Consider the following 26,890-nt stretch of genomic DNA (forward strand, 5'->3'; position numbering starts at 1 on the left):
TCACACCTACCCTACTCCCAACTTTATTACTCACACTAATACATCCATACAACTACCCTACTCCTACCTATACTACTCACACTAATACCCCCTCACACCTACCCTACTCCCAACTGTATTACTCACACTAATACATCCCTACACATACCCTTCTCCCACCTGTACTACTCACACTAATACACCCTCACACTCACCCTACTCCCACCTATACTGTCCACACTAATACACCCTCACACCTACCCTACTCCCACCTATACTACCCACACTAATACACCCTCACACCCACCCTACTCCTACCTATACTACTCACACTAATACACCCTCACACCTACCCTACACTCACCTATACTACTCACACTGGTACACCCTCACTTCTCCCCTAGTCCCATCTATACAATTTACTCTAATATACCCCTACACCTACCCTATTCCAACCTGTACTACCCACACTAATACCCCCTCACACCTACCCTACTCCCACCTATACTACTCAAACTAATACCCCCTCACACCTACCCTACTCCCACCTATACTACCCACACTAATACACCCTCACACCTACCCTACTCCCACCTATACTATCCACACTAATACACCCTCACACCTCCCCTACTCCTACCTGTACTACCCACACTAATACCCCCTCACACCTACCCTACTCCCACCTATACTACCCACACTATTACACCCTCACACCTACCCTACTCCCACCTGTACTACCCACACTAATACACCCTCACACCTACCCTACTCCCACCTATACTACTCACACTAATACACCCTCACACCTACTCTACTCCACCTATACTACTTACACTAATACACCCTCACACCTTCCTACTACTGTCCCAATGTCTGCTTCTCTCTATTCTTATTAGAATGAGATGGGCCCTCCCTATACCCAGTCTGCCTTTGTATGTTCTGTTATATTTCTGTATTTTTTCCCTACTGTGCCGAGCTGCGGAGCTCTGTGCTTCCTTACATACTAACAATGGTAATAACAATATATTAGGTGGTCTGATTATTTTTGTTCAGTTACTTATCAGTGTAATGTGCCTCAGGATTGTCTTCTATTATAATAACCCTTTTGTTGTACTTTATTGGTTTAGCGGCGATAACTCCTCAGTTCTCCACTACGGACATGCCGGAGCCCCCAATGACAAGACCCTGCAAGATGGCGACATGTGGTAAGTCTTGGTGTATCTAACCAATCCTACACCCTAGAGAGAGATAGTGTGGCTCATTTCACCTCCACTGTATGCTACGCTACGCCCTGATCATTTCATGTGGTTCTAGAAGGGGACGCTTTAATTGTGTTATAAGTGTGTGTATATGTATATAAATATATATATATATATATATATATATATATATATATGTTTATATGGCAACTATCACTGTAGCTTGCTTTTTTGACGTAGGCATCCACTAAGAAGGAATTTTTCAAAATTAAACCCACAAAGGGTGAGATGATTATTGGGAATTCTCCCCTCACAGAGCAGCGTTAAGACACCCCACCCAGCCGGGGCTATAAAGAATGCATGGTGCTGGTGATGCCAAGTCGCGGGGTGAGGGGGGACTTCCTTGCCAGTGGCAGTTGCAGAGCTTTTCATTATTCATATAGGGATGCCACTCCCAGCGATGTTTGACATTGTTTAGGGGTGGCAGTTGATGTGGCTCCCCTGTTTAATAATGGACTGCTCTGCAACTGCCCCTAGCAAGGAAGTCTGGGAACAGAGCATTGTGTCCTCTCCCCCCCTCGACTTGGTATCGTCGGCACCATGCATCCTTTACAGCCCCGGCTGGGTGGGCTGTCTTAACTCTGCTCTGTGAGGGGGAAATTCCCAATAATCATCTCACCTCTTTTAACCCCTTTGTGGGTGGAATTTTGAAAAATCCCTTCTTAGTGGGTGCCACCCCTAAACACTGCCATCCATCGCTGGGTGTGGCTCCCCTATTTGTATAATGGGCTGCTCTGCAACTGCAAGGAAGTCCAGTCATATGGTTCAGGAGGTTTTGTAATGAGTCAGTGGTATTTGCCTATATATATATATATATATATATATATATATATATATGATACAAGTACTTAACCAACCAATTTTCAATCAGTAGAGAATAGTGTCTCAATTATCAGAGGTTAACCTGTCACTCTAACGAAACATTCCTGAACCTCTCAGAGAGCAATAGTAGGAAAGGAGAGATAGATATTTTGACTCTTAAATGCATTAAAGGAAAGCTTGATTGTCTAAGCAAGGAGACCTAGGGCCCTTTGTTATAGAGTCAGCCTATCCCTGCAAACCTTACATATGTAACATACAGCGGGTAGAGCTTGGCCTGTCGTCTTAGCATGTACATCACTGAGCAGGGCAGCATCAGAGGCAGGACGGGGCAGAGAAGGAGGCGGATTATTCTCCTCAGCACCAGCATGTACAGCACTGAGCAGAGCAGCATCAGAGGCAGGACGGGGCAGAGAAGGAGGCAGATTATTCTCCTCAGCACCAGCAGTTACAGCACTGAGCAGGGCAGCATCAGAGGCAGGACGGGACAAAGAAGGAGGCGGATTATTCTCCTCAGCACCAGCAGTTACAGCACTGAGCAGAGCAGCATCAGAGGCGGGACGGGGCAGAGAAGGAGGCGGATTATCTCCTCAGCACCAGCAGTTACAGCACTGAGCAGGGCAGCATCAGAGGCGGGATGGGGCAGAGAAGGAGGCAGATTATTCTCCTCAGCACCAGCAGTTACAGCACTGAGTAGGGCAGCATCAGAGGCGGGACGGGGCAGAGAAGGAGGCAGATTATTCTCCTCAGCACCAGCAGTTACAGCACTGAGCAGGGCAGCATCAGAGGCGGGACGGGGCAGAGAAGGAGGCGGATTATTCTCCTCAGCACCAGCAGTTACAGCACTGAGCAGGGCAGCATCAGAGGCGGGACGGGGCAGAGAAGGAGGAGGATTATTCTCCTCAGCACCAGCATGTACAGCACTGAGCAGGGCAGCATCAGAGGCGGGACGGGGCAGAGAAGGAGGCGGATTATTCTCCTCAGCACCAGCATGTACAGCACTGAGCAGAGCAGCATCAGAGGCAGGACGGGGCAGAGAAGGAGGCAGATTATTCTCCTCAGCACCAGCAGTTACAGCACTGAGCAGGGCAGCATCAGAGGCAGGACGGGACAAAGAAGGAGGCGGATTATTCTCCTCAGCACCAGCAGTTACAGCACTGAGCAGAGCAGCATCAGAGGCGGGACGGGGCAGAGAAGGAGGCGGATTATCTCCTCAGCACCAGCAGTTACAGCACTGAGCAGGGCAGCATCAGAGGCGGGATGGGGCAGAGAAGGAGGCAGATTATTCTCCTCAGCACCAGCAGTTACAGCACTGAGTAGGGCAGCATCAGAGGCGGGACGGGGCAGAGAAGGAGGCAGATTATTCTCCTCAGCACCAGCAGTTACAGCACTGAGCAGGGCAGCATCAGAGGCGGGACGGGGCAGAGAAGGAGGCGGATTATTCTCCTCAGCACCAGCAGTTACAGCACTGAGCAGGGCAGCATCAGAGGCGGGACGGGGCAGAGAAGGAGGAGGATTATTCTCCTCAGCACCAGCATGTACAGCACTGAGCAGGGCAGCATCAGAGGCGGGACGGGGCAGAGAAGGAGGCGGATTATTCTCCTCAGCACCAGCAGTTACAGCACTGAGCAGGGCAGCATCAGAGGCAGGACGGGACAAAGAAGGAGGCGGATTATTCTCCTCAGCAGCAGCAGTTACAGCACTGAGCAGGGCAGCATCAGAGGCGGGACGGGGCAGAGAAGGAGGCAGATTATTCTCCTCAGCACCAGCAGGTACAGCACTGAGCAGGGCAGCATCAGAGGCGGGACGGAGCAGAGAAGGAGGCGGATTATTCTCCTCAGCACCAGCAGTTACAGCACTGAGCAGGGCAGCATCAGAGGTGGGACGGGGCAGAGAAGGAGGCTGATTATTCTCCTCAGCACCAGCAGTTACAGCACTGAGCAGGGCAGCATCAGAGGTGGGACGGGGCAGAGAAGGAGGAGGATTATTCTCCTCAGCACCAGCATTTACAGCACTGAGCAGGGCAGCATCAGAGGCGGGACGGGGCAGAGAAGGAGGCGGATTATCTCCTCAGCACCAGCAGTTACAGCACTGAGCAGGGCAGCATCAGAGGTGGGACGGGGCAGAGAAGGAGGCTGATTATTCTCCTCAGCACCAGCAGTTACAGCACTGAGCAGGGCAGCATCAGAGGCGGGACGGGGCAGAGAAGGAGGCGGATTATCTCCTCAGCACCAGCAGTTACAGCACTGAGCAGGGCAGCATCAGAGGCGGGACGGGGCAGAGAAGGAGGCGGATTATTCTCCTCAGCACCAGCAGTTACAGCACTGAGCAGGGCAGCATCAGAGGCGGGACGGGGCAGAGAAGGAGGCGGATTATTCTCCTCAGCACCAGCAGTTACAGCACTGAGCAGGGCAGCATCAGAGGTGGGACGGGGCAGAGAAGGAGGCTGATTATTCTCCTCAGCACCAGCAGTTACAGCACTGAGCAGGGCAGCATCAGAGGCGGGACGGGGCAGAGAAGGAGGCGGATTATCTCCTCAGCACCAGCAGTTACAGCACTGAGCAGGGCAGCATCAGAGGCGGGACGGGGCAGAGAAGGAGGCGGATTATTCTCCTCAGCACCAGCAGTTACAGCACTGAGCAGGGCAGCATCAGAGGTGGGACGGGGCAGAGAAGGAGGCTGATTATTCTCCTCAGCACCAGCAGTTACAGCACTGAGCAGGGCAGCATCAGAGGCGGGACGGGGCAGAGAAGGAGGCGGATTATCTCCTCAGCACCAGCAGTTACAGCACTGAGCAGGGCAGCATCAGAGGCGGGACGGGGCAGAGAAGGAGGCGGATTATTCTCCTCAGCACCAGCAGTTACAGCACTGAGCAGGGCAGCATCAGAGGCGGGACGGGGCAGAGAAGGAGGCGGATTATTCTCCTCAGCACCAGCAGTTACAGCACTGAGCAGGGCAGCATCAGAGGCGGGACGGGGCAGAGAAGGATGCGGATTATTCTCCTCAGCACCAGCAGTTACAGCACTGAGCAGGGCAGCATCAGAGGCGGGACGGGGCAGTGAAGGAGGCGGATTATTCTCCTCAGCACCAGCAGTTACAGCACTGAGCAGGGCAGCATCAGAGGCGGGACGGGGCAGAGAAGGAGGCGGATTATCTCCTCAGCACCAGCAGTTACAGCACTGAGCAGGGCAGCATCAGAGGCGGGACGGGGCAGAGAAGGAGGCGGATTATTCTCCTCAGCACCAGCAGTTACAGCACTGAGCAGGGCAGCATCAGAGGCGGGACGGGGCAGAGAAGGAGGCGGATTATTCTCCTCAGCACCAGCAGTTACAGCACTGAGCAGGGCAGCATCAGAGGCGGGACGGGGCAGAGAAGGATGCGGATTATTCTCCTCAGCACCAGCAGTTACAGCACTGAGCAGGGCAGCATCAGAGGCGGGACGGGGCAGAGAAGGAGGCAGATTATTCTCCTCAGCACCAGCAGTTACAGCACTGAGCAGGGCAGCATCAGAGGCGGGACGGGGCAGAGAAGGAGGCAGATTATTCTCCTCAGCACCAGCAGTTACAGCACTGAGCAGGGCAGCATCAGAGGCGGGACGGGGCAGAGAAGGAGGAGGATTATTCTCCTCAGCACCAGCAGTTACAGCACTGAGCAGGGCAGCATCAGAGGCGGGACGGGGCAGAGAAGGAAGCAGATTATTCTCCTCAGCACCAGCATGTACACCACTGAGCAGGGCAGCATAAGAGGCGGGACGGGGCAGAGAAGGAGGCGGATTATTCTCCTCAGCACCAGCAGTTACAGCACTGAGCAGGGCAGCATCAGAGGCGGGACGGAGCAGAGGAGGAGGCAGATTATTCTCCTCAGCACCAGCATTTACAGCACTGAGCAGGGCAGCATAAGAGGCGAGACGGGGCAGAGACGGAGGCGGATTATTCTCCTCAGCGCCAGCGTTTTTCATCTCTTTGTGATTATATTTGATATTCCGTAGCGTAGCACGTGTACTCAGCTAGTTATTAATAAATGTTGGAGCTAATAAAATAGAGTGCATTGGTTTCACCACATGGGTGCATTTCCTCTGAATACTGGACAGACCATCAATGAACTTGTTTTCCTCTGCGTCCATGGCCTGTCCTGCATTCAGCACGAAACCCTTGTGTGTACCGTGGTGTGTTATCTCCTGGGACCAGTGACTCCTTTTCCGAGGTGTGTCTTATAGATCAGTGGTTCTCAACCGCGGTCCTCAAGTGCCCCCAACAGTTCATGTTTTCCAGGTCTCCTCACAGGACTGCAAGTGAAGTAATTTGCTCCACCTGTGGGTCTTTTAAAATGTGTCAGTGAGTAATGAATACACCTGTTCAACTGCTAGGTGACCTGGAAAACATGAACTGTTGGGGGTACTTGAGGACCGAGGTTGAGAACCACTGCTACAGATCACATGGCTGGTCGGAAGCAGGAGGATTCCACACAAGGAACTCATGTACCTTGACGACACATTGAAGAGTTCTAAGAAGTTTAATTTGCAGTTCTGCTACTATAGTACTATTTACCTATATAAATATAGGGAATGTCAGTGACCCGTATTGCAGCACAGCTAAAGCCAGTCGTTCCTGTCCCTATACACAGGTGAGACTGCAAACTGCACATTATTCAAAGGTTACAGTCTTTTGCCTCTTGTAACATTGTTATTGGTCGCACAGTGTGTATTCACAGTGTATGTTATGCGGTGATTTGTATACCTTTGCCTTTGAAATCCGAAAATCACCGGAAATGTGGTCCGTATTGGCGGCAGTAATTTCAGCTGCCGGAACATATTAGTGAAAATGAAGTTGGTGACTTTCCACGGTGGAAAGTGCTGCTGCAGAATTGCCGGGATGGCACAAGCCCAATCTCGCATGAACTGAGACACGCAGAGGGTTTTCGGTGTGTGTGTGACCGCTCTTGGCATTTTCATCCCATGTGGTCATACTAATAATGGGAGCAACCTGCGGGTCTCTGCCGCAACTAAGGGCTCAATACCGGACTATCAGATATGTCATTGTTCCGGCACGCTAGGAGAGGTGTCTGCCTTCTGGGGATTTTCTTTTTTGTATTCTCAGACAACTGGACAATTACTCCATGGCTTCTGAAAAAAATGGTATAATGATTCATGTGGTCTATGAGAAAGGGGCGACTGACCCATGGGCTACTGGAAAAATAAACTACTAATGTCTGGGCTCCAGAAAAAATGGCCCAGTGACGCATGGCCTAGTCGAAAATAAGATTTTAAACCTACCGGTAAATCTTTTTCTCCTAGTCCGTAGAGGATGCTGGGGACTCGGTAAGGACCATGGGGTATAGACGGGCTCCGCAGGAGACATGGGCACTATAAAGAACTTTTAATATGGGTGTGCACTGGCTCCTCCCTCTATGCCCCTCCTCCAGACCTCAGTTAGAGAACTGACTATAAAGAACTTTTAATATGGGTGTGCACTGGCTCCTCCCTCTATGCCCCTCCTCCAGACCTCAGTTAGAGAACTGTGCCCAGAGGAGATGGACAATATAAGGAAAGGATTTTGTTAATGTAAGGGCAAGATTCATACCAGCCCACACCATCCACACCGTATAACCTGGAATATACGCAACCAGTTAACAGTATGAACAAAAACAGTATCAGTCAAAGACCGATTCCAACTGTAACATAACCCTTATGTAAGCAACAACTATATACAAGTCTTGCAGATTTAGTCCGCACTGGGACGGGCGCCCAGCATCCTCTACGGACTAGGAGAAAAAGATTTACCAGTAGGTTTAAAATCTTATTTTCTCTTTCGTCCTAGAGGATGCTGGGGACTCCGTAAGGACCATGGGGTTTATACCAAAGCTCCAAACCGGGCGGGAGAGTGCAGATGACTCTGCAGCACCGATTGAGCAAACGCGAGGTCCTCATCAGCCAGGGTATCAAACTTGTAGAATTTATCAAAAGTGTTTGAACACGACCAAGTAGCTGCTCGGCAAATCTGTAATGCCGAGACGCCTCGGGCAGCCGCCCAAGAAGAGCCCACCTTCCTCGTGGAATGGGCCTTTACTGAATTAGGTAACGGCAATCCTGCCGTAGAATGAGCTTGCAGAATCGTGTTACAGGTCCAGCGAGCAATAGTCTGCTTAGAAGCAGAAGCGCCAACCTTGTTGGCTGCATACAGGACAAACAGAGCCTCTGTTTTCCTAACCCGAGCCGTCCTGGCTACATAAATCTTTAAAGCCCTGACCACATCCAGGGACTTGGAGTCCTCCCAGTCCCCCGTAGCCACAGGTACCACAATAGGTTGGTTCATATGAAATGAAGAAACCACCTTAAGTAAAAATTGAGGACGAGTCCTCAACTCAGCTCTATTCACATGGAAAATCAAATACGGGCTCTTGTGGGACAAGGCCGCCAATTCGAACACCCGCCTTGCCGCTGCCAAGGCCAATAACATGACCACCTTCCATGTGAGAAATTTTAATTCAACCGTTTGAAGAGGCTCAAACCAGTGAGATTTCAGGAAACTTAACACCACGTTAAGGTCCCACGGTGCCACTGGGGGCACAAAGGGGGGCTGGATGTGCAGCACTCCCTTCACAAAAGTCTGGACTTCTGGGAGAGAAGCCAATTCCCTCTGAAAGAATATAGATAGGGCCGAAATCTGTACCTTAATGGAGCCTAACTTCAGGCCTATATCCACTCCTGTCTGTAGAAAGTGGAGAAACATGCCCAGATGGAAATCTTTTGTAGGAGCATTCTTGGCTTCACACCAAGATACATATTTCCTCCAGATACGGTGATAATGCTTCGCCGTCACCTACTTTCTAGCCTTTATCAGCGTAGGGATGACTTCCTCCGGAATACCCTTCCCAGCTAGGATTCGGTGTTCAACTGCCATACCGTCAAACGTAACCGCGGTAAGTCTTGGAACACGCAGGGCCCCTGCTGCAACAGGTCCTCCCTGAGAGGAAGAGGCCACGGATCTTCTGTGAGCATTTCCTGAAGATCTGAGTACCAGGCCCTTCGAGGCCAATCTGGAACAATGAGTATTGTCTGTACTCTTTTTCGTCTTATGATCCTCAAAATTTTTGCGATGAGAGGAAGAGGAGGAAACACATAGACCGACTGAAACACCCATGGTGTCACCAGGGCGTCCACTGCTACTGCCTGAGGGTCCCGGGACCTGGCACAATACCTCCGAAGCTTCTTGTTGAGGCGTGACTCCATCATGTCTATTTGAGGAATTCCCCAAAGACTTGTTATCTCTGCAAAAACTTCTTGATGAAGTCCCCACTCTCCTGGATGGAGATCGTGTCTGCTGAGGAAATCTGCTTCCCAGTTGTCCACTCCCGCAATGAAGACAGCTGACAGAGCGCTTACGTGATTTTCCGCCCAGCAAGAATCCTGGTGGCTTACGCCATCGCGACTCTGCTCCTTGTCCCGCCTTGGCGGTTTACATGAGCCACGGCTGTGACGTTGTCTGATTGGATCAGAACCGGTAGGTCGCGAATAAGATTCTCCGCTTGTCGTAGGCCGTTGTAAATGGCCCTCAATTCCAGTATGTTGATGTGTAGACAAGCCTCCTGGCTTGACCATAGTCCCTGAAAATTCCTTCCTTGTGTGACTGCTCCCCATCCTCGGAGGCTCGCGTCCGTTGTCACCAGAACCCAGTCCTGAATGCCGAACCTGCGACCCTCTAGAAGGTGAGCACTCTGCAGCCACCATAGGAGAGACACCCTGGCCCTGGGGACAGCGTTATTTTCTGATGTATTTGTAGATGGGACCCGTACCACTTGTCCAGAAGGTCCCACTGAAAAGTCCTCACATGGAACCTGCCGAAGGGGATGGCCTCGTAGGCTGCCACCATTTTTTTTCCAGAACTCGAGTGCATTGATGAACTGACACACTTTTTGGTTTTAGCAGGTCTCTGACCATGTTCTGGAGGTCCTGGGCTTTTTCCGATGGGAGAAAAACCTTCTTTTGTTCCGTGTCCAGAATCATGCCTAGGAATGATAGTCGTGTCGTTGGAACCAATTGTGACTTTGGCAGATTGAGAATCCAACCGTGCTGTTGGAGCACCCTCAGGGAGAGCGACACGCTCTTCCGCAATTGATCTCTCGATCTCGCTTTTATCAGGAGATCGTCCAAGTATGGGATAATTGTGACTCCTTGTTTGCGCAGGAGCACCATCATTTCCGCCATCACCTTGGTGAAAATCCTCGGGGCCGTGGAAAGCCCAAACGGCAACGTCTGAAATTGGTAATGACAGTCCTGTACAGCGAATCTCAGGTACTCCTGATGAGAGGGATATATGGGGACATGAAGGTAAGCATCCTTTATGTCTAGTGACACCATAAAATCCTCCCCTTCCAGGCTGGAGATCACTGCCCGGAGCGATTCCATCTTGAATTTGAACTTTTTCAAGTACAGGTTTAGGGATTTTAGATTTAAAATGGGTCTGACCGAACCATCCGGCTTCGGGACCACAAACAGGGTTGAATAATACCCTTTTCCCTGTTGGACCAGGGGAACCTTGACAATCACTTGCTGTTGACACAGCTTTTGAATTGCAGCTAACACTACTTCTCTCTCTGGGGGTGAAGCTGGTAGGGCCGACTTGAAAAATCGGCGAGGGGCACCTCTTTGAATTCCAGCTTGTAGCCTTGGGAAACAATGTCCATCGCCCAAGGATCCACGTCTGATAGACCCCAGATCTGGCTGAAAAGTCGAAGGCGTGCCCCCACCGGTGCGGACTCCCTTAGGGGAGCCCCAGCGCCATGCGGTGGATTTTGTAGAAGCCTGGGGAGGACTTCTGCTCCTGGGAACTAGCCGAAGCTGGTGTTCTTTTCCCTCTACCCTTACCTCTGGCAAGGAAGGAGGAACCCCGACCTCTTCTGGACTTATGCGACTGAAAGGACTGCATCTGATACTGTGGAGTTTTCTTTTGCTGTGGGGGAACAAAAGGTAGATTTACCCGCGGTAGCTGTTGAAACCAGGTCCGCGAGCCCCTCCCCAAACAACACTTCACCTTTGTAAGGTAAAACCTCCATATGCTTCTTCGAGTCTGCATCACCCGTCCATTGGCGGGTCCATAGAGCTCGTCTCGCAGAAATAGCCATGGCATTGACTCTGGAACCCAGCAGCCCCACGTCCTTTTGTGCGTCCCTCATATATAAGACTGCGTCTTTAATGTGGGCTAAGGTTAATAAAACGGTATCCCTGTCTAGGGTATCAATGTCAGCTGACAAGGTATCTGTCCATGCTGCAACTGCGCTACACACCCACGCCGATGCTATTGCCGGTCTGAGCAAAGCACCCGTATGCGCTTAAATAGACTTTAAAGTAGTTTCCTGTCTGCAATCAGCAGGATCCTTGAGGGCTGCCGTTTCCGGAGATGGCAGCGCCACCTTCTTGGACAGGCGCGTTAAAGCCTGGGAGAGGATTCCCAACGTACCCTGTCCTGTGTAGGGAAAGGATACGCCATAAGAATCCTTTTGGGAATCTGCAGTTTTTTATCTGGAGTTTCCCAAGGATTTTCAAATAACTCGTTAAGCTCATGAGATGGGGGAAAGGTTACCTCCGGTTTCTTTTCCTTATACATGCGTACCCTAGTGTCAGGGACAGAGGGGTCATCAGTGATATGCAAAACATCTGTTATTGCAATAATCATACACTGAATACTTTTTGCCACCCTTGGGTGTAATTTTGCATCCTCGTAGTCGACACTGGAGTCAGATTCCGTGTCGATACCAGTGTCCACTATTTGGGATAGGGGACGTTTTTGAGACCCAGAAGGGCCCTGTGACCCAGTCCAATCCGTGGATTGTCTCCCTGTTTTCTCCCTGGACTCTGCTTTGTCCAGTCTTTTATGCAATGAGGCCACACTCGCATTTAACATATGCCACATGTCCATCCAATCCTGAGTCGGCGTTGCCGACGGAAACACATCACACATCTGCTCCACCTCCTCCTTAGACAAGCCTTCCGCTTCAGACATGTCGATACGCACGTACCGACACCCCTACACACACAGGGATATATCTACAAGGGGATAATTCCCCACCAAGATCCTTTGGGGAGACAGAGAGAGAGTATGCCAGCACACACCCAGCGCCAAACTTACACTGGAACAACCCAGCTTTTTATATATATGCTCAATGTTATACATTCACTGCGCCTTAAACATGCCCCCCCCCCCCGTCTTTTCAGCCCGAGTTCAGCAGGGGAGAGTCCGGGGAGCCAGCTTCTCTGCAGCGTTCTGTGGAGAAAATGGCGCTGGTTAGTGCTGAGGGATCAAGCTCCGCCCCTTCGAGCGGCAGGCATTCGGTCCCGCTTCAATATTCAAAAAATGGCGGGGGATCTAATAATTTACTGCCTCCGCAGCCTAATGTACCCTTTTTTTATTGCTGCCCAGGGCGCCCCCCCTGCGCCCTGCACCCATCAGTGCCCGTTCTATGTGTGTAGTGTGTGGGAGCAATGGCGCGCAGCGTTACCGCTGCGCACTCACCTTAGTGAAGATCTGAAGTCTTCTGCCGCCTTGAAGTCTTCTTTTCTTCTTATACTCACCTGGCTTCTCTCTTCCGGCTCTGCGAGGAGGACGGCGGCGCGGCTCCGGGACGAACGGCAGGGGGAGACCTGCGTTCCGACTCCCTCTGGAGCTAATGGTGTCCAGTAGCCTTAGAAGCAGAGCCTATCAGTTAAGTAGGGCTGCTTCTCTCCCCTCAGTCCCACGATGCAGGGAGCCTGTTGCCAGCAGTGCTCCCTGAAAATAAAAAACCTAACAAAATTATTTTTCAGAGAAACTCAGGAGAGCTCCCCTGTAATGCACCCATTCTCCTCTGGGCACAGGATCTAACTGAGGTCTGGAGGAGGGGCATAGAGGGAGGAGCCAGTGCACACCCATTCTAAAGTTCTTTATAGTGCCCATGTCTCCTGCGGAGCCCGTCCATACGGAGTCCCCAGTATACTCTAGGACGTAAGAGAAAAATGATACTTGACACATGGACACTGGGAAGAATGGCCCACTGACACCTGGTCTCCGGGAAGAAGGCCCACTGTCACTTGGGCTCTGGGAAGAATTGCTGAACTGAGACATTGGCTGTGGGAAGAATCGCCCACTAACACCTGGGCTCTGAGGGGGAATGGCCCACTGTCACCTGATCTCTGAGGGGGAGTGGCCCACTCACACCTGGGCTCTGAGGGGAATGGCCCGCTAACACCTGGGCTCTGAGGGGGAATGGCCCGCTAACACCTGGGCTCTGAGGGGGAATGGCCCGCTAACACCTGGGCTCTGAGGGGGAATGGCCCACTAACACCTGGGCTCTGAGGGGGAATGGCCCACTAACACCTGGGCTCTGAGGGGGAATGGCCCACTAACACCTGGGCTCTGAGGGGGAATGGCCCACTAACACCTGGGCTCTGAGGAGGAATGGCCCACTAACACCTGGGCTCTGAGGAGGAATGGCCCACTAACACCTGGGCCCTGAGGGGGAATGGCCCACTAACACCTGGGCCCTGAGGGGGAATGGCCCACTCACACCTGGGCTCTGAGGGGGAATGGCCCACTCACACCTGGTGTCTTGGGCGAATGGCCCACTCACACCTGGGGGTAAATTTACTAAGACAGGAGTTCTATTTAAGATGGGATGTTGCCTATAGCGACCAATCAGATTCTACTTCTCATTTATCTAGCACCTTCTAGAAGATAATACCTGGGATCTGATTGGTTGCTATGGGCAACATCCCATCTTGAATAGAACTCCCATCTTAGTAAATTTACCCCCTGGTGTCTGGGGCGAATGGTCCACTCACACCTGGTGTCTGGGGCGAATGGCCCACTCACACCTGGTCTCAGGGGCGAATGGCCCACTCACACCTGGTCTCGGGGGCGAATGGCCCACTCACACCTGGTCTCGGGGGCGAATGGCCCACTCACACCTGGTCTCGGGGGCGAATGGCCCACTCACACCTGGTCTCGGGGGCGAATGGCCCACTCACACCTGGTCTCGGGGGCGAATGGCCCACTCACACCTGGTCTCGGGGGCGAATGGCCCACTCACACCTGGTCTCAGGGGCGAATGGCCCACTCACACCAGGGCTCTGGGAAGAATGTCCCACTCACACCAGGGCTCCGGGGCGAATGGCCCACTCACACCTGGGCTCTGAGAAGAATGGCACACTCACACCTGGGCTCTGGGAAGAATGGCCCACTCACACCTGGTCTCAGGGGCGAATGGCCCACTCACACCTGGTCTCAGGGGCGAATGGCCCACTCACACCTGGTCTCAGGGGCGAATGGCCCACTCACACCTGGTCTCAGGGGCGAATGGCCCACTCACACCTGGTCTCAGGGGCGAATGGCCCACTCACACCTGGTCTCAGGGGAGAATGGCCCACTCACACCTGGTCTCAGGGGCGAATGGCCCACTCACACCTGGGCTCTGGGGCGAATGGCCCACTCACACCTGGGCTCTGGGGCGAATGGCCCACTCACACCTGGGCTCCCCAAAAATGGGCCTACTGATTCGCAGTGAAGAAATGGTTTGTGGCAGTAAAATAAAAGCACTTAGGCACTATAGATACAAATTGCATCCGGTGAGGATCCCGGCAGTCGGAATACTGATGCCAGAATCCCAACACTGCTTGGAATACCGACATGGATCGGCAATTACTGCTGGAAGTACAGGTGCGTTATATGCTGGTACATAAAGCAGAAGATCCTACAGGCAGCTCTGTAAATGAGCCGTAACGCTTTCTATAAGCCGATATTCTAAATCCGTCTCTTTACTAAGACTGCCGCAGCCACAGGGCTCCAAGTGCTGAATAAAGTGATCTTCCTGCCTCTGACCATTCCTAGATATAACCAGAACACAACGCACAGAGTGCGGCCTGGTGATTCCCAGCCTGATCAATGAGCATCTTTCATCTGCAACCAGTCAGCCATTAGCGCTCCTGCAGAAAGCCACCCTTCTGTTTTATTCATTACGTTATTTATATAGCGCACACATATTCCGCAGCGCTTTACCGAGACTATTTGGCCATTCGCATCAGTCCCTGCCCCAGTGGAGCTTACAATCTATATTCCCTACCACATGTACACACACACACTTACACACTAGGGTTAATTTTGTAAGGAGCCAAATAACCTACCAATATATTTTTGGAATGTGGGAGGAAAGCGGAGTACTCGGAGGAAACCCATGCAAGTACGGGGAGAATATACAAACTCCACACAGTGGGGGCCTGTCGTGGTAATCAAACTCATGACCTCAGTGCTGTGAGGCGGTAATGCTAACCATTACACCATCCATGCTGTAGCAGCTACAGGAGATGCCTGTTTACTGGTTGCATAGAAGTCTGTAGCTTACACATCGCAGTAACTATGCAATAATTGCCCGTCTCAGCCAGAGCGAGGGGAGGGGAGGCTTAGATTCTTTATGAGGCTTGCCTGCCAAGCTGGTCAGAAAGTACATCGCTCTGCAGGTGCTCCCACAGAAGCCTAGATAGCGGCAAGACAACCATCACTGCTAATCAGCAAGAAAAGAGTGACTGAAAAGCACAGTTAGCATCCAACAGAGTATTCAGTCCCAGCCGATCTAATGAGCCTTAATGTTTGCTGTCTATAGGAAGTTGTCAGCACTTGTCTAATTACAGAGTATCCCCAGATCTGCTCAGGTTTCAGGACGGTCTCTCTGCTTTCTGCGGCTTGTCTGCAGTCCTCTGTCATTTCCACAGTAATTGGGAGCCCTCTGCTGCAAGATGCCAGCTAGTGTCGTCCCAGGCTCTGCAATGTCCTCTCTCTGCAGCCTTGTCTGAGGAGCGAGAGATTGGCGCACACATTGCTGCTGGAAGTACAGGTGATTCCTAGTTGTCCGCTCGTCCTTGTTGTATTATTACAGTAGATCCCCGATTATCTGGGATCGTATTAGATGTGGTGCGACTTAGCCGGGCAGCTAAAAATGATGTTTATTTCTCTAAGCCTCCCTGGCACCACAGATGTGTCCTCATACAGCGTTTCCACACCTCCCTCCTCTGGGCGCCATGTACTGTGCGTCTTTGTTGCGTCACTTTCACTCTATTGTGCGTCTTTGTCTCAGTGTGATGCAACAAAACCTCTTCCTGAGACTCCAGTGATTAACTTGTTTCGCAACACTTGTATATCTCTGTGCGACGGAGTATGAATCTGTATATATGCTGCGTCTCTTTTTCACGCCAAGTTCCCTCGTGCTTCGTATACAGAGACTCAGGCCCTCATTCCGAGTTGATCGCTCGCTAGCGACTTTTAGCAGCCGTGCAAACGCATAGTCCCCGCCCACGGGGGGAGTGTATTTTCGCTTTGCAAGTGTGCGCGAAGGCCTGTGCAGCCGAGCGGTACAAAAACTTTTTGTGCAGTTTCAGAGTAGGTCTGGACTTACTCGGCCCTTGAGATCACTTCAGTGTTTTTGTTCACGGAATTGACGTCAGACACCCGCCCTGCAAACGCCTGGACACGCCTGCATTTTTCCAGACACTCCCCGAAAACGGTCAGTTGAAACCCACAAACGCCCTCTTCCTGTCAATCTCCTTGCGATCGCCTGTGAGAATGGAATCGTCGTAGAAGAAGCCATCGCTGGGTAACGAGCCACTGTGTACTCGTACGACGCGCCTGCGCATTGCGGTGCATACGCATGCGCAGATTAGCACCGTTCTGCCATGATCGCTGCGCTGCAAAAATCCGTAGCGAGCGATCAACTCTGAATGACCCCCTCAGTCACGCACAGATATACGGGATGCGGTTTTGTCTGATCACATTTTCCATTAAGATGCGCAGTTAAGCAAAAAAGAGATGACCCCGCTCAACGTGGCCCAATTGCGCAGCATGGCGTATTGAGGCTAGATGTATCCAAACTACACTACTGCGCGTGTTTGGTTCTGGGGCGCACACTGGGGGTCATTCCGAGTTGATCGCACGCTGCCGATTTCACAGCGCAGCGATCAGGTAAAAAACAGGCAAAACTGCGCAAGCACCGCAATGCGCACGCGCATCGTACGGGTACAAAGAGCACCGTTGCTGTGCAATGCTTCTAGCGACGATTCCATTCGCACAGCCGATCGCAAGGAGATTGACAGGAAGAGGGCGTTTGTGGGTGTCAACTGACCGTTTTCTGGGAGTGTTTGGGAAAACGCAGGCGTGTCCAGGCGTTTGCTGGGCGGGTGTCTGACGTCAATTCCGGGACCTCCGTCGCTGGAATCATATCACAGGATAAGTAACTTCAGGGCTGGTCTTGTTTTGCACAAAATGTTTTTGTACCGCTCGGCTGCACAGGCGATCACACACTTGCAAAGCGAAAATACACTCCCCCGTGGGCGGCGACTATGCGTTTGCACGGCTGCTAAAAGTAGCTAGCGAGCGATCAACTCGGAATGAGGGCCACTGATCTATTTGGTTTCCTGCTTTGGCTCCACAAAATGAAACGTGATCACACTAAGGGGGGTATTAAATTATCTGCGGTAATTTACTGCGGCTAATTGCTCCGGCGGAGGTTATCCAGTCAGCTCTGGAGTCAGCGCTCATCTGGGATTTTTTTTTCACCTGCCTGAGACAGGTGGAAAAAAAATCTCAGATAAAATGCCCAGTTTTCACGATTATGACCCCAAAAACACACCGGCCTAGGAAGTTATTGCGGATCCTTTTTTTTTTTTTTTAGCCTGAAAATGTAACATTAAAAAACAGTGGGGGGGTTGGCAAAAAAAAAAAAAAAAAAAAACACGTTCAAAACTTTTTGGGGGCTAATTGAGTATCCCCCTATACTGCTAATACAGTGCTGTAAGTAGTCTTCGTATACATTTGGACTAACCGTGGTTTTGATTATCCGTGCAACATCTCCCCTCGTTTACCTCAGATAGTCGGAGTTCCACTTTGTAAAGAACGTAAACCAAATTGCACCCTGAGCACCTTTTGACAGAATCCTATTTATCCTGTTTTGTGGTTATTATTTCCCTTTATATATCATTTATATCAGAGAATGTTTATTCACTGGTGTCATTAGTGGTATATACCGTAAAGATGGAGCCTGCGTGTTTTCCTGCCTTCGTGTGACCCAATCCCTGGTACTGACGCTCGTCTACTGTGTCCACATACTCGGCGGTTTGCAGAAGCTGATAGTTTTATGACGTATGTTATAATTCCTTTATAATCCACGTTACATAGCTGCTGTGAGATGTGATATCTTATTGTGAGTATCTGATATCATCCAGCACTTATCTCCCATATTCCTGTCCTAACCGTATACTGACATAATCCGTGTGTGGTGCCGGCCCTTCCGTATGTAATCTACAATATAAAGGATGGTATAAAAGGAAATATTAAGTAGATGTTTGTGTGAGTGTGTGTTACGTATCTGCCTGCTCAGCCCATAGACCGCGCTAATTCCGGCTGTTACAGCGTATCTCTCTGAGAAGAAGCAAACACGCCGTGTACAGCGTCAGACGCTTCCACCAGGCGCTCATCATTCTTCAGCAGATGAAATACCCCCTGTGGTTCTGCTGTCCCTGGAGGGGACACGTCCGGCGGCAAGGCGCTCCGGGATTCTGCTCTTAGTAATATAAATACCTTGTTGCGGCAGATTAGAGACCGTGTCATCTCAGCGCTCATTACTGCTCTGCGGAGCGACTGTCAGCTCCTCAGACCTCTGTGCGACTCCTCGGTCTGGATCTCCCAGGGACGGCCGTATGAGACTTCTGATGAACCTGATCAGCATTTATTATTTCATGTTCCATTGTATTTGTATTGATTTGCTGTCGGAAAAGAACATACAGGGATTTCTGATTTTTGTGGGGGGGGGGGGTTTCGTTGGGGGGGAGAAGGTTATATTTTGTTATATCGATATCTTTGTCTCTCTCTAACTCTCTCTGCACATGTTACCTCTGCCCCACCTGCAGTGCACATGGGCCCTCATTCCGAGTTGTTCGCTCGCTAGCTGCTTTTAGCAGCAGTGCACACGCTAGGCTGCCGCCCTCTGGGAGTGTATCTTAGCTTAGCAGAATTGCTAACGAAAGGTTAGCAGTTCTGCTATTAAATATTTCCCTGCACTTTCTGAGTAGCTCCAGACCTACTCCTAGATTGTGATGACCTCAGTCCGTTTGGTTCCTGGTTTGACGTCACAAACACGCCCTGCGTTCGGCCAGCCACTCCCCCGTTTGTCCAGCCACTACTGTGTTTTTACCTGGCACGCCTGCGTGTTTTAGCACACTCCTGGAAAACGCTGAGTTGACGCCCAGAAACACCCACTTCCTGTCAATCACACTACGATCACTCGAGCTTCAGTAAAACTACTACTAAGTTTTGTGTAAAATTACTTAGCGCATGCGCATTTTTGCAGTTTTTTCACTTAATCGCTGCACTGCGAAAATCTTCAGCGAGCATTCAACGCGGAATGACCACATTGGTTTTGCCCATTAGAGAGAGATTTTGTTTTTGCGGTCCATGCTGAATCAGGCCCTAGGCCCACTGCCAGGGACTGATGACACTGCCAGGGAGTGATGACACTGCCAGGGAGTGATGACACTGCCAGGGACTGATGACACTGCCAGGGACTGATGACACTGCCAGGGACTGATGACACCAGCAGGGACTGATGACACCGCCAGGGACTGATGACACCGCCAGGAACTGATGACACGACACCGCCAGGGACTGATGACACGACACCGCCAGGGACTGATGACACCGCCAGGGACTGATGACACCGCCAGGGAATGATGACACCGCCAGGGACTGATGACACCATACGTCTGGCACAGCGTTTCTCTAACCCCGGTCCTCAAGGAACACTAACAGTTCAGGTTTTATGGATATCCATGCCTGAGCACAATTAGACCCTCAGTTATGTTGATTTAACCATCTGTGCCCAAGCAAGGATATCCTTAAAACCTGGACCGTTAGTGGATCAAAGTTGGGAATCAGTAATCTAGCATAGAGAGCGCAAATCCTATAAAAAATGAACTGGGGGCAGTGCCAGCGATGTGCTGTACCCCAGCAGCGGCGCCGTACATTTCCTCTACATCACCTGGCAGCCCCATATGGGTGTAGAGAAGATGCACAATGTAAGGCCTACCATGCAGACTGCGCACAGTGCGCCCATGCGTGCCGTGTCCCATCGCTTCTAATTGAATTGACCCTGTACAGGGCCTGATTCAGGTTGTTCTTGCTGCTGCTGTTGCTGTCTTTGCTGTACGCAATTGCGATTATATGCTAATATGGGCATAAGGTAACCCGAGCATAGGGACGCCCACTGCTGTCACATAATTTCCGTCTGGAGGCGTATAATAACTGATACATCGGTACCATCGTCGCAAATCGGGTCATATTGCAGAGTCTGAGTGCCTCTATTGATGCGCAGGCTGCGCTGCTTCCTCGGAACGCTGAGGGTTCTCCAGTAGCAAGTTAGATCGCAACTGCTAATTTATGTCCGCCCAGATTTGGAAAAAATATCTACAGTCTGATTCCGTATGACTCCTCGTCCGCGTTCTTACAGACACAAGTCATCCGGCCGGGAATTATCCCAGTTCTGTTCAGCAGTTAATATCCCTTTAATAGCACCTTCTATTACAGCTGGTAAGCGAGCGCGCCGCGTCTGATCAGCTGCGATTTCCCATTACATCTTCTATTATTCAGGTTGAGGATTAGAGTTCTCCTTTTGTCGGGGAACCACGGTGTAAAATAAAATCTTATTTTATGGAAAATAAAACCTTGCTCCCGGCACTGTGTATGTTTGTTGGTTTACTGAAAGCGAAGATCGCAACTACTAGGCGGAGAGAGCTTTCACCCGGCTAGGCGTGCGTAGTGCCGACACCCCCTAATCCGCAGATTCAAGAGCCAAATGTACACACTGTTTATGAAAATGTAACTGAAGCCGAACAGCGCACGGATCGTGTTGTTCAGCCGCTGCCTCCGTCAGTGTGTTGGAAGCAGTGGGTCACAGACTTTTATTGCTTCTGACAAATCTGCCTGGAAAAGGCCCGGTTCCCCCTCTGCCAAGCTATTTTTGGCAGAAAGCACAGCCTGCAGCGCCTAATGAGATTATTGAGAAGTTGTATTTAAATGTGTACATTGGAATGTGATTTCCAGCACAGCGGCGTTTATTTTCTGTGTTCCGAAAGGAGTCTCAATCCCCCCCCTCTCCCCCGCCTGTAACGAATAACAAGACTGGTGTCGGAGATTTGTAATTGTGAAGAGTTGTCTCTATCAGTTTGGGATTACCGGAGAGAGAGAGGCCGCGACTGGAAATTGCGTTTAGTACTGGTTGCGAGCCCCGAGATCTCAGCCGATGTTGAAACAAAATAAGGTAACGAATGCTCTGCGGCGCTGCCCGGGATACATAAACTGATTAGAATCCTAGCACCGAGGCTCCGTACTTGTATTATCCGCTCATTTTTTGCTCGCCGAAAATGCACGTTCTTTTCATTGGTGTAATGGTTAGCATTACCGCCTCACAGCACTGAGGTCATGGGTTCAATTCCTACCATGGCCATAACTGTGTGGAGTTTGTATGTTCTCCCCGTACTTGCGTGGGTTTCCTCCACAATCCAAAAATATACTGGTAGGTTAATTGGCTACCAACAAAAATTAACCATAGTGAATGTGTCTGGTGTGTACACGTGATAGGGAATCTAGATTGTAAGCTTCACTGGTGCAGGGACCGATGTGAATGGGCAGATAGTTTATGTAAAGCGCTGCGGAATATGTGTGCGCTATATAAATAACTGGTAATAAATAAATATCACTAACGCTGCTGAGTATACGGGATAGTCCCCTGTATAGTGGTAGGAACTGAAGCGATGTATGTGGAGAGAAGGCCGCACAATCCGCTTGCAGAGTCTTCTCTTCCCATATGCAAATGGCGATTCCGGCTGCCCGACTTGCAAACTGAAACTAGCTGGACGTTACCGCAGACCTGCAGGTTTTGCCTCCAAATGCTGTGATCTGTATGTGCGTGACGTTTGCAGAACCACGCCAGGTAAGTACTGTGTGATATGGTCATTAGGCTCATCTATAAGTAGATGGTGTATTATGAGGTATGTTTTAAAAATGAATAGTAAATGAAGGTTTATGTCAGGGGGTGTCTCATCCTAACCCGCGGTTCCAGGCTCATTGTCTGCCCCATCTGTGTCACCCCGGTCTGTGTGCCCCTCCCCTTTAGAATGTAAGCTCCCGCGACCTCATGTGCTTTTTCTTCTCTTACTTACACTATCATCTACTCCATACTCCCCACAATGGCACCTAATCCTCGGTTTCTGCCTCCCCGCTGCATACGTCAGTGCCCTGTACCCTGATACAGCAATGTGTATATACCACGTATCTGTCCTGCACTGTCATGTACTGCAAGTCGCTGTGTTATTGTTCTGCTCATGTGTTTATAGGCACTGAGGAACCCTGTTGGCGCCATATAAATAAACGCTAATAATAGGTTTATCTGACTTGCGCTCACTGCATCATATTCCCGGCCTCACAGACGGTTAGAAAATGCCGCCGTTCATAGGTGACAGTCTCCCCTAGGAGAGGCATTTCTGTGAGCGGCGCTCCCTGTGTGCGTGGTAGCTAGTTTGGCGCTGTGCTGCCCCCGGTAATGGTAGTGATGGATGTATTGGGTCCCGGCACAAACTAGTGTGCGTTCTAGATGGGAGTGTACTGATGGGGTAAATCAGACCTGATCGCTCGCTAGCAGTTTTTTGCAGTCCTGCGTTCGCATAGTCGCCGCCCACCGGGGAGTGTATTTTAGCTGTGCAAGTGTGTGATCGCATGTGCAGCCGAGCGGTACAAAAAAACTTTGTGCAGTTCCTGAGTTGCCCAGGACTTACTCAGCCGCTGCGATCACTTCAGCCTGTCCGGGACCGGAATTAACGTCAGACACCCGCCCTGCAAACGCCTGACAACGCCTGCGTTTCTCCAACCACTCCCAGAAAACAGTCAGTTGACACCCACAAACGCCCTCTTCCTGTCAATCTCCTTGCGATCGGCTGTGCAAAAGGATTCTTCGTAAAACCCATCGCTCAGCAACAATCCGCTTTGTACCCGTGCGGCGCGCCTGCACATTGCGGTGCATACGCAAGTTCAGTTCTGACCTGATCGCAGCGCTGCAAAAAACGCTAGCGAGCGATCAGGTCTGAATTACCCTTTGAGAACGGTAATGGAATGTGAGGTAGGGTTGGTTATAAAGTATGGATCTGTAGTCTGGGAAATGCGTAGACTTACAGTTTATTACTCCGTATTTTTACATCTGTTCCCAGCACAATAAATGGTTTGTTTAGGTCCATACATAAAAGATGATTATTACAATGGCAGCATTCATTTAAAATATAGTAATACACAATAGTTTTGCACAAATAGGACCTGACATTAGTGACTGAGGTGCACATTATTGTAACCAGGTCCTAGGTTTGGAGTCTGTACTAAACATGGAACCCCGTTTCTCTTTGACAACAAATCTTACCTGATTCGTCAAAGTTCTTTCTGACAGCTTCCAGGAACTTGGTGCTGTCGGTAACCAGCGGCAGCGGATCATTTCTTTCCCACAGTGGGAAGCTCATGCCAGAGCCTGTCCGGACTGCAGGGAGATGACTTAAGCCACCTTGGTTCTCCCTGAGGAGAAATTTACGGCCTGGACCTCAAACGGGATCGAGCACTGCTTCACAAATCCTTGGCAGCCCTCGGGATCCCCATAAAACGTTGTGGGGTCCAGGATCCGCAGTGTCGTGGAGCTCCGGTAGCTGGAACGTACACCGCAGGAGGTGGTGCTGACGGTACCGGATGTGACCGGATGGTACTGACTTGCTGCATGAGTGTCTGTAGGCACTGTGTGATCTGATCCTGGTCCTGCTCTTGCTTCTCAACTTGGCTGAGGAGATTCTCCAACATCTCATGTGGTAAGGGATTACCAGCGGCGTCCATTTTGTGGACAGAGTATTCTGTCACAGATTCACGGATGGGTTATGAATGCAGTCTACACCGTGGGATTGGCGGAGATCCTAAAAGGAGGCACAAAGTATTTACCATGGACCCCCGCAAGGAGGTATGGCTGCACCCGACACGCAGGTTGTGTCCCTCAGATATAGGAGATGGTATGCACTAGAGTGCGCTGAATGATGTGCAGGTACTGGATTGGTGACAACAAGGAGCTAGTCACCAGGAACACGGATGGAACAAGGAGAGACAGATATCGGGAACACAGATGGAATACGGAGACGGATATCAGGAACGCAAATGGCACATGGAAGACAGATCAGGAATGCAGATGGAAGCTGGAGAGACAGATATCAGGAACACGGATGGAAAGCAGAGACAGATATCAAGAACGAAGATGGAACAGGGAGCGATGGATATCAGGAACGTAGATGGAACACAGAGATACAGATATCAGGAACGCAGATGGAACACGGAGATACAGATATCAGGAACATAGATGGAACACAGAGATACAGATATCAGGAACGTAGATGGAACACGGAGATACAGATATCAGTAACGTAGATGGAACACGGAGATACAGATATCAGGAACGTAGATGGAACACGGAGATACAGATATCAGGAACGTAGATGGAACACAGAGATACAGATATCAGGAACGTAGATGGAACACGGAGATACAGATATCAGGAACGTAGATGGAACACAGAGATACAGATATCCGGAACGGAGCAGGAACATGGAGATACAGATATCTGGAACGTAGATGGAACACGGAGATACAGATATCAGAAACGTAGATGGAACACGGAGATACAGATATCAGGAACGTAGATGGAACATGGAGATACAGATATCAGGAACGGAGCAGGAACACAGAGATACAGATATCAGGAACGTAGATGGAACACGGAGATACAGATATCAGGAACGGAGCAGGAACACGGAGATACATATATCAGGAACGGAGCACGAACACGGAGATACAGATATCAGGAACGTAGATGGAACAGGGAGATACAGATATCAGGAACGTAGATGGAACACGGAGAAACAGATATCAGGAACGTAGATGGAACACGGAGATACAGATATCAGGAATGTAGATGGAACAGGGAGATACAGATATCAGGAATGGAGCAGGAACACGGAGATACAGATATCAGTAACGTAGATGGAACACGGAGACACAGATATCAGTAACGTAGATGGAACACGGAGACACAGATATCAGTAACGTAGATGGAACACGGAGATACAGATATCAGGAATGTAGATGGAACAGGGAGATACAGATATCAGGGATGGAGCAGGAACACGGAGATACAGATATCAGTAACGTAGATGGAACACGGAGACACAGATATCAGTAACGTAGATGGAACACGGAGACACAGATATCAGAAACGTAGATGGAACACGGAGATACAGATATCAGGAACGTAGATGGAACATGGAGATACAGATATCAGGAACGTAGATGGAACACAGAGATACAGATATCAGGAACGGAGCAGGAACACGGAGATACAGATATCAGGAACGTAGATGGAACACGGAGATACAGATATCAGGAACGGAGCAGGAACACGGAGATACAGATATCAGGAACGGAGCAGGAACATGGAGATACAGATATCAGGAACGGAGCAGGAACATGGAGATACAGATATCAGGAACGTAGATGGAACACGGAGATACAGATATCAGGAACGGAGCAGGAACACGGAGATACAGATATCAGGAACGGAGCAGGAACATGGAGATACAGATATCAGGAACGTAGATGGAACACGGAGATACAGATATCAGGAACGTAGATGGAACACAGAGATACAGATATCAGGAACGGAGCAGGAACACGGAGATACAGATATCAGGAACGGAGCAGGAACACGGAGATACAGATATCAGGAACGTAGATGGAACACGGAGATACAGATATCAGGAACGTAGATGGAACACAGAGATACAGATATCAGGAACGTAGATGGAACACAGAGATACAGATATCAGGAACGTAGATGGAACACGGAGATACAGATATCAGGAACGTAGATGGAACAGGGAGATACAGATATCAGGAACGTAGATGGAACACGGAGATACAGATATCAGGAACGTAGATGGAACACGGAGATACAGATATCAGGAACGTAGATGGAACAGGGAGATACAGATATCAGGAACGTAGATGGAACACGGAGATACAGATATCAGGAACGTAGATGGAACAGGGAGATACAGATATCAGGAACGTAGATGGAACAGGGAGATACAGATATCAGGAACGTAGATGGAACAGGGAGATACAGATATCAGGAACGTAGATGGAACAGGGAGATACAGATATCAGGAACGTAGATGGAACAGGGAGATACAGATATCAGGAACGTAGATGGAACACGGAGATACAGATATCAGGAACGTAGATGGAACACGGAGATACAGATATCAGGAACGTAGATGGAACACGGAGATACAGATATCAGGAACGTAGATGGAACAGGGAGATACAGATATCAGGAACGTAGATGGAACACGGAGATACAGATATCAGGAACGTAGATGGAACACGGAGATACAGATATCAGGAACGGAGCAGGAACACGGAGATACAGATATCAGGAATGTAGATGGAACAGGGAGATACAGATATCAAGAACGTAGATGGAACAGGGAGATACAGATATCAGGAACGTAGATGGAACAGGGAGATACAGATATCAGGAACGTAGATGGAACAGGGAGATACAGATATCAGGAACGTAGATGGAACACGGAGATACAGATATCAGGAACGTAGATGGAACACGGAGATACAGATATCAGGAACGGAGCAGGAACACGGAGATACAGATATCAGGAATGTAGATGGAACAGG

General features: G+C 50.2%; 1 protein-coding gene across 1 annotated transcript in view; it reads left to right on the forward strand.

Moving 5' to 3' along the window:
* PEPD (peptidase D) overlaps positions 1-26,890 on the forward strand; it is a 331,359-nt gene that overhangs the window by 250,455 nt on the left and 54,014 nt on the right. Inside the window, exon 11 of the mRNA XM_063945985.1 lies at positions 1,110-1,187. Coding sequence (XP_063802055.1) covers positions 1,110-1,187 — 78 coding nt within the window. The remainder of the gene's footprint in view (positions 1-1,109; positions 1,188-26,890) is intronic.

The sequence above is a fragment of the Pseudophryne corroboree genome, chromosome 11 (genome assembly GCF_028390025.1).
Source record: "Pseudophryne corroboree isolate aPseCor3 chromosome 11, aPseCor3.hap2, whole genome shotgun sequence".
Taxonomy (NCBI): domain Eukaryota; kingdom Metazoa; phylum Chordata; class Amphibia; order Anura; family Myobatrachidae; genus Pseudophryne; species Pseudophryne corroboree.